Raw genomic sequence first — 9374 nt, forward strand, 5'->3', positions numbered from 1 at the left:
CTCAAGTCCAGAAATACCACACATTTTGAATTCAACGATAATGTACCCAAGAAGGCATTAGTTCTTTAAGGTGGAAATCCATGCCAAAATAAAAATTCTAAACTCCTTAACCATACTGTTTAGTTATATAGAGAACTGCTCGTAATCTGATGGCTAAAAAGGGAGTGCCCACCACTTATGCCCATACATCTGGTTCTGGAGTTTAGCTGAGGCCTCGTAATAATGTGTGTACAGCCCGGGCGGCTCAGTTGGTTAAGCCTCGACTCCTTATCTCAGTTCAGGTCATGATCTCAGGGTTGTGAGACTGAGCCTGGCCATGAGCCCTGTGTGGAGCCCTGCACTGGGTTCCATGCTGGATTCTCTCTCCCACTCCCTCTTTCCCTCTTTGCACTCCCTCCCCTCTCTTAAAAAATTTATTTTAAAATGAAGATTTACATTATGAAGACAGATGCTCTTTAAGGTGCTACATACAAGTCCTCAATGCTACTCCTTTTACCTTCAATCACTGTCATATTAGCTCTAAGACGAGCCTTCTCCCCAGGCCTTCTAGTCTAAAAGGCCTTACCTTCCGCTGTAAAAATCAAGATCAAATTTATTCTTTCCACTGTTAATAGTGGAAACTCTGGCCAGTGCAATAAATACTGGAAAGGAGACAAAATTATTATTTATAGATAATGTTACTTAAAACCTAGAAGTCCCAAGATAATCACTTGGAAAATTATTACACCTATTAAGAGAAGAGAGACTAAAATAAATTAAATAAACAAGTAAGTAAATAAAGTTAATGCAACAGAGGAACAACATGTTTTGGATAATAAAACAACATAAAGGTAACAATTCTTCCCAATAAGTCATATATTTAATTATATTTTAATCAAAATCTTAGTTTTCTAAGGGACTAAAAATGTTGCTGATGCTCATCTTCAAGACTTTTTTATATTGGCCAAGGAAAACTAAAAAATAAAGACATAAAATACATAAAAAAAATATGTACTTATTGTAAAGCTACAGTAATTCAAAATGTAGCAATGGTATAGAAAGAACCAGATGATCTGTCAACAAACATACCCAGCTCCCACTGTATTACAGGCAGTGGGGTCAGTCCCTGAGGCTACAGCAATTAACCAAGCAGCCTCGGTCCTTATTCTCAAGGAGCTTAAAGATAAGACGGAAGAAAAGAAAAAGCTCAAGAAACAGACATATATATTCCAGAATTTATTTTACGTATGGAATTTGAAACTCTCAGTGAAAGGACAGGTTTAATAAATGATTCTGGGATAACTTGATAATTATTTGGGGGAAAAAAAAAAGCAGATCCCTACCTTCAAGCTAAATAGAAAAATACCAGGTGAAAAAACAAAAAGGTGGATTATGTATGTATCCTTTTGGGTGGAGAATACCTTCACTTACTAACGACAAATAAAAACTACGAATAACGGAGAAAAAAAGATTATGCCACTAGAAAAATGTGCCAAAAACCAAAACAATACAAAAATTTAGCCTAATATTAAAAAAAAAATGCAGATTCTACTGTTGATCAGGATATAGGAAACTGACATACACTGTCAGTGGATTGCAAACTGGCATAACTTTTTGGAGGTTAATCTGGTAATACATATCGGGGTTTAAAAATGCACAAATCTCACCCAGCAAGTCTACTTCAAGGCGGGAGAACGGAACCAATCACTGGGACAGGAGTGTGCACCACAATCTCTTATTAAAACACAGACTGTGGGGGGCAGGGGTTACTTTCAGAGATTTTGACCTAGTAGGTCTGGGGTAGGGCTTGAGAACTTGCATTTTAACAAATTCCCTAGTGAGGCTAAAGCCGCTGGTCCAGGGACCATACTTTGCAGGCCAACCACTGCAATAAGCGAATGATAGTATACTGCAAGAAATGGAAAGAGGATGCCTGTTTTCTCCATTGGTGATGGCAGGGGCAAGGCTGGGCCAAGATGGATGGGGCAGGGTAGAGGGTAGGCAAAAAGGAGTTGATGAGTCGATTTTGGAAATGTTGGTGAATGCTCTGGTACCTATTCTCATAATGTTTCTACAAATATTTCTTGTTTCTGAACATCTGCACTTGCCTTTGCTTCCATCAAATTACCTCTGCACTGTTTAAAACCTGCTTTTTCTAGGAATTTTCAAAGTTAATTTTATTTGATAGCATTCCGATTTTTCACTTCTATGACTATAACAGTTCTCCATCTCTGTCTGGTTTTGTTTCTTTTATTTTTACTTTTTCTTTTATACAACCAGTTACATAATATAGAATATATTTCTGGCAAGCATACAAACTGTGGAGATAAGTAGTTAAGGGCTAGAGTGAAGGCTATCATTACTAGGGACCTAAGCTGCTTCTATCTTATTGCTCAGGTATATATGACTTCCCTTCCAAGTTCATCTTATGGCCCAACATGGATGCTGGAGTGCCAGCCATTCTATCTTCATTACAGCTATTGTGCCCGTATTAAGAGTCAGCAAGAATGAAGAAATAATATAGGACATTCCTCCTTCCTTTAAAAACACTTGCCTAGAATTAGAATCTACAATGATCTCAAAATAAAAATTTTAACTGAACAAAAAACCACCACTTTCCCAAAGTTGCACAGATATCTAATTGGCCAGACTCACTTAGTCACATGGCCACACCCAACCCTAAGGAAAGCTGGAAAATCTAGTCTTTCTGTGGGGTGGTCATGGGCTTAATTAAAATTCAGAGAATTACTGAAGTGTAAAAGGGATATTGGTAGACAACTGGCTATTTCTGCCATGTCCCCTCCAGTCTCTTCTGTACTCAGCAGCCAGTGACCCTTCAACACGTAAACCAGATCCTATCACAGCCCTTCATAAATCTTCCAGTACAGTCCCAGTACATTTAGAGTTATGCATACCCCCTACTCTGACTTCAGAGTGCTATGTGATTTAGCGTCTAACCACGTCTCTGACCTCCGCTTGCTACCTATTGCTACACGGGCCTTCTTCCCATCACTCAACGTCCCACGCCAATTCTTGCCTTAGGCGCTAGCTTGTACCTTTTGCCCGGAATCTCTCTGCATGGCTAGTTCCTTCCTGTCATTAGGGTCTTGTGAGGGCTTTCTGACTTCTAAAGAAGCTCTACATCTTCTCCTTCATCCTGTTTCTTTATATGAATATTTTAATTATTTTTTATATCACTTGATATTTTGCTTATTATTTGTCGGTTCCTACTAGAAAGAGGAGCCTTGTCTGATTCACTGATGCATCTCTAGTGACTAGAAGATTGCCTGGCTCACAAGCGCATTCAATAAAAATTAGAGGAACACCTGAGATGCCTAAGCATGATCCCGATTACGTGTTTTTTGTAACTACAACATACAGCGCGGCGTCCCGCATTAACAAATTACGAAGCACACGTCTTGGGTAACGGCAGTCACACAGATGACCCCGCTTCTTTCATCAAGCATAAATCAAGGGACAGGAAAAGAATTATTTTTTTCTTTTCTTTTCAGATACCCAGTCACTAAGCTTACTTTTGTCAAGCTGGCTCAATTTACCTTTGTTAGTAATTAAATGTGCCTCTTTCCAATAAGCCTTCCTGTTTTAAGCACCAAAGCGGTAAATGTACGGTTTGTAGAATCTATCACGAGATACCAGATGTAACCACGGCCTAACTGGTCTCCCTGCTCTTTACTATCGCCTATAATGAAGGCAGAATGGAGTTCGACAGAGTCCACACACTACTTGAGGTGGTAGTAACTTGGTTTTGATAAACTATGTTCCACAGAACAGAGCACCCAAATTTAATCAAACTCAATTTTACTTCTTAGTTAAGAAAGAAGATGGACTCGGCAAACTTTGGGATCACTCCAACCTGCATATGCTAATCACATGCCAACCACTTTAAGGAAGAGCAACTGTAGCAGAAGTGCTTTCTTTCCTGCAGAACGTGACAATCTCCTTGCTGGCCAAGTGCTCCTAAGAGGGCAATTTGGTATGTTCTCATTCTACAGGAGTCTTCTTTAGACATTCACAGCAAAAAATTTTAATGTGACCAGGTCACATTTTAAAGAGTGATATCTTCTCACCCACTAGTGCTGTAACTGCCAACATATTACTCCAGCCATATTTAACCAACATGTTTTAATGTCATTTTGCCTAGGAAGAATTCAACTTTCTGATTAGTACACTGCAATTTTGTGAGTGATACAACAAACATGTTAAAAAGTTATCAGTTTTGGGGGGCCACTCTGATGAGCCTTTGACCTTGCTCTTATCTATTATCTTTATTTAGTTTTTTAAGATTTTATTTATTTATTTGACGGAGAGATAGAGACAGCCAGCGACAGAGGGAACACAAGCAGGGGGAGTGGGAGAGGAAGAAGCAGGTTCCCAGTGGAGGAGCCTGATGTGGGGCTCGATCCCAGAACGCCAGGATCACGCCCTGAGTCGAAGGCAGACGCTTAATGACTGAGCCACCCAGGCACCCCTATTTAGTTTTTAAGTACCCCCTCAGAAGGGTTCCTTTTGAGGAAGTTCTCCTGTTAAGGTAAGTCTGGAAACCAATGGACCTGATAACATCTTAAGATTCCCCTTTCCAACTCAAAGACCATAATAACTGGGATTCATAGTGATTCAGGGACACATTGTTTAAACACCAAGAATTACTCTGCAAGGAGCATAAATTTAAAAATGAGACTTCAAAAAAAAAACAAACCCAAAAAACTATAGGAGACTGCTGAATGGGTAGTAACCAAAAACAGAATTTGAGATTATTTTAAAACTTCGGATATGAACTTTATTTATAGTTTATCTTTTTTCTATCTTATTCCAAGAAGGACTGAAAGGGATTTGAACTTGTTTTATAATGCACATATGTGTGTATTGCAGGGCTGCATGTTTTTCCTAACAGGTGAATTTGGTTTCAAAACACAGATAAACTGGGGGGTGCCTGGGTGGCTCAGTTGTTAAGCATCTGCCTTTGGCTCAAGGCGTGATCCCAGGGTCCTGGGATCGAGTCCCACATCGGGCTCCTCTGCTGGGAGCCTGCTTCTTCCTCACCCACTCCTCCTGCTTGTGTTCCCTCTCTTGCTGGCTGTCTCTCTCTCTGTCAAATTAATAAATAAAATCTTAAAAAAAAAATACAAACACAGATAAACTGTATTCTAGTTTGAGGATTTACCATAATAAACCCAGTGTTTAGTCAGACTTCAATTTTCAGCATTAAAACATTTTCTCCTATTCCTGGGGGAAAAGTAAAAAAGTTAATTTTTAACAAGACTGTGCTTTAAAACTTCACTATTAAAGGGACAGCTTTCCAGTACTGTACTTATTTTTCTATAGTTTACTAATTTTTGGATGAGGTGTGAGAATGATAGACAGGAGTTAATTTTTGTCAGTCTCAGATAAGATTTTAAAAATAGAGTGCCAAGGGATATTTATGCTGTCACACGATAAATTTTATAGCAGTTTATACAGTTTAAATATAACTGAGTCTAATAGGATTTTCCTAAAGTGTGAAGAGTGAATAAAACAGTAAAAAACGTGTTTATAATACTAAAGCAATATTTTCATGTGACTATGATGTTTACTTAACTTTGACAGAAAGTTAAATCAAATTTTATAAGACCCAGAGGGATCATAAACAGTTAAAAGTGAATTATTCCGTTTTAACAACATATGAAAGGTTTAGAAAGCCTAGTAGAGTTATCCTTCTGTTCTCACTGCTGAGAGTAAAACATAATCAATGGCATCTTAAAGAAAATTACCTTCTACTTAAGATCGCACACACTCATTATGGATGATTTGTTTTAGGAGAAACTGACCATAATACTGCAAACAAGGCTTTTGGTAGGTAATATCTATAATTATGCAAATACTAAATAACTGCTTCTGATAAGAACCTCTTCAGTACTGAAGCAATTCACCTTACAGGTGAGTACAGGACACTTAAGGGTGGCTTTTTCATGCCTTGATGCCCCAAATCAGTGGGAGCACTAGGAAAATCCAGTATTTTTCCAAAAGATAATTTCTTAAAATTAAAAAATAACAATTTTTGTATAGGTGACACAGGCATTTGGTTAAAAAAGTCAAGTGCTACAAATGGGGGTGCAGTGAAATAGAAGTCTTCCCCTCACTCTGGTCTCTCAGATTCCCTTCTCAGTATCAACTTTCGTTAATTTCTTGACTCTTTCCAGACCAATTCCCCATATTTACAAGAGCACACACACAAACTTTAGACTTTAACGTAGCTTGTTTCATTTCTAGCAAGTCTACAACAACTTAGTTCGAGCTTTAAAAATAGTCTAGCATGTAAAACAAGCGTAGATTTTAGTCTACACTGAAAAGAAAAGCCAGATACTACATTGTTTTCACCATTGGCTCTGCCATCAGCACAGAATCCTTTCCTGAAAGGTGCAACAACCAAATGCTTCACCACAGCGGCCACAGAGGGCAGTATGTACCCACGACAAAGGCAGAGACAGAAAAGCTGCAAATCCCTTCAGGATTGAGGAGGACCAGCAATTCTGTCCTATTCAGCTCAGTTCCCTGAAGTTCCGCAGGTAGGGGCTGTGTAACAGGGCTCACTGATTTCTCCTTAGCGGGCGACCCAGATGGACTGTCATGATGTTGATAACCATAAAGCAGTCACGGCAATGAAGCAAATTTGGATAATGAGCACTATCAGAAAACCTACTGTGCACGTAGGATTTATTTTGGAAGAATAAAACAATCTTAATTTCCACGGAATGGCTACGTAAATTAGGATTTACAGAGAGTTAAACTATACAAAATTAACATCAGAGTTTTAAATTTTAATTTAATGAAGGAATCACTAAGAATTCATGGGGTGATGTGAAATATTCACTAGGTAGAAAGTCCTGGGTTACCTTAGTATCAACTGTATCTCTAAGTATACAGTAGGGTAAACATTTGAAATGAAACTGCTGAAATCTCAATTATGAATTTAGGAAAATCTGGAAAGCAGGCAATCGTCCAATTAAAATTGAAAGCAAAATTATGCTGAATTTTCTAATAAACAAATTTGAAAAAAGTGTTACTATGGAACGGGAAAAAAAACCCCAACATTTATCACTGTACAAATATCAGGATACAACAAGCTATATATGACACTGCTAACACATTACCTTAACTCCTTACCCAATATAAAAAAGAGGATATGTCATAGCATTACCAACGTACAGCTATTCAGTTTTCAATTTAAATCAGTAGGGGAAAAGGGAAGCCCTTTTTTGGTGGTGGTGTTTTCCTCTGACGACTGAAAAAGGATTTATTCAGTCCGAGTTTCGGAAGCAACTTTGCATCACAGCCTTAATTATCTATGCATATAAATTTCAGTCTAAAATTATACCTCCAGGAAAATGCAAAGCAGCTATAGCATGTCTGGGAGCTTTGTGCACTTGTCAAGCCCACTGTTTTAATTCCCGGTACAACAAATCAGAAAGAACCACACACCAGCGGCACGGTATTCCGAAGTCCCGGGAAGCGCCGGGGCGCGGCCGCGAGCAGTGGGCTCCGGGCCGGGCCGAGCCGGGTCGCGGCGGCCGCAGTGGTGCCGCAGCCTCCGCGGCCGCAGCAGGTGGGACCCGGCCCGGCCCGCAGGCCGTTCCGCCACCCGCCAACGCGGGGCTTTTCGAGAGCTGCTCCGCGATGCCTCGGCTGGGGCTTTTATTGTTTGCGTGGAACGACTTTCTGTCATTAAATGCTGAAAAAGACTGGCCTTCGCCCCACTTACACGAACCCCACAACTTTGCGAAGCGATGCGCGGAATTGTAAGGAAGAGGCGCGAGGACACGGCTTGGAGGGCCCGCCGGGCCGCTGCTTCCCGATCTACCGCGCGTTCCCACCAGTGCCCCCCGGAGCCTGCCAGACTCGCAGAGAGCTGGGGGAGAGGCGCCTGGAGAGCAAGTCAATCCGGGCGGGCGCGAGAGCTCCGCGGTCCGCGCGGACCAGACAAAGAGGCGCGTCGGGCGCCCGGCGCCGGGGAGGGACGCGAAGACGCCGGCCTCGGCCCGCAGGGGGCGCCGTCCGCGGCCCCCGGCGCTTACCTTTGAGGACCGCGCAGAGCTGCTCCAGGGCCATGTTCCCGAGCGGCCCGGCGCTTCGCGAGGGGCCGAGGCGGCGGCGAGGAGGAGGCGGCGGCGGCGCGGCGCTCACGGCCCGGCGCGGCGGCAGTCCCGCTCGGTCCCCATCGCCGGCCACCAGGCTGCCTCCCCGCGGGGCAGGGCTCAGGTCCTGCAACCCGCCATGCCCGAGCCCCGCGGCGGGCTCCCGCGCTGCCCGAGCCCCCCGACGGGCGCCGCCTCCTGCTCCGCGGCGCTCTGTCCCATCGACTGCCCCGGAGCCGAGGCGCGCTGGCGCGAGGGACGACACCCGCACGGGCCGCTCCTCCTGCGGCCGCGGCGCGAGCCCCTCCGAAGTGGCGGGCGCGGGGAGCCCCGGCTCATTTAAGCAGGGAGCGCGAGCGCCGCGTGCCGGCCGCGCCGCCTGCGCGCATGTGCCCGCCCCCCACCCCCGCCCGCGTGCCCCTCGCACCCTCCCGGCCAATCGCCAGGCGGGCCCGCCCGCGGCCTCGCGCCCCGGGAGGGCTGCGCGCCCGCGACCGTTGGGCTGCGGGCGGGGCGCCGCCGTCTCGACCCCTTCGGCAGCGAACGGCCGCTCCGAGAGGCCGGCGCTGAGGGAGAGCCCGGCCCATCCCCCGCCGCTGCGGGGCGTCCGGGGGGAGCTGGTGCGAGCCCTCGAGGCCTCCGGCCCGGGGGAGGGGCTGGGGAGCTCGCCGCCCGCCCCGAGCCCCGTAGCCCTTGCCCGCCAGCCCATCTCCGTCCATCTTCGCCGATAGACAGGGGCCACCGACCCCTTGGCCTCCTAGGACCTCGGTTCAAGGTCAAAACTCTGCCCAGCTTGCCCCTGCTTAATAACTTGCCTTGGGCAGGTGGCGAGGATCTGGGCGGGGGCTCAGGGACAGAGAGCGCCTGAGGTTCTCACCGGCCCTTGGCGCCAGGTGACTTAACTAGAGGGCGGCGAGGATCACTAACTTCCTAGGTCGCCAGGCACAGTACCAAATACTTTGCCTGTCAACTCTTTTTAATCCTCAAACCCACCTCCCTCGGTAGGTCCTGTTAGAGGATGGGGATAACGAGGCCAGAAAGGTTAAGTAGTTTGTCCAGAGCCACACAGCGAGGGAGGAGGACAGGGTTGTGAATCCGGGAAACCCGCCTCCAGAGATTGCTGTACTGTCCACTAAGCCATGCTGATGGGGTCGCTCGACTCTGCTGGTAAAAAACACAAAACAAGAACACAAAACAAAACAACTCCAGACTGGCAGACTGCATAATATTAATTATCCTGTTTTATTTTCTCCATAGTAATTATCA

General features: G+C 44.8%; 1 protein-coding gene across 1 annotated transcript in view; it reads right to left on the minus strand.

Annotated features, from left to right (window-relative positions):
- NETO2 (neuropilin and tolloid like 2) overlaps positions 1–8429 on the minus strand; it is a 55909-nt gene extending 47480 nt beyond the window's left edge. Inside the window, exon 1 of the mRNA XM_087870407.1 lies at positions 8049–8429. Within this exon, the coding sequence (XP_087726533.1) occupies positions 8049–8082 (34 nt within the window). The 5' untranslated portion in view covers positions 8083–8429. The remainder of the gene's footprint in view (positions 1–8048) is intronic.
- Positions 8430–9374: the final 945 nt, after the last annotated feature.

The sequence above is a fragment of the Ursus americanus genome, chromosome 21, assembly GCF_024610735.1.
Source record: "Ursus americanus isolate L20-20 chromosome 21, mUrsAme1.1.p, whole genome shotgun sequence".
In the NCBI taxonomy this organism is placed as follows: Eukaryota; Metazoa; Chordata; class Mammalia; order Carnivora; family Ursidae; genus Ursus; species Ursus americanus.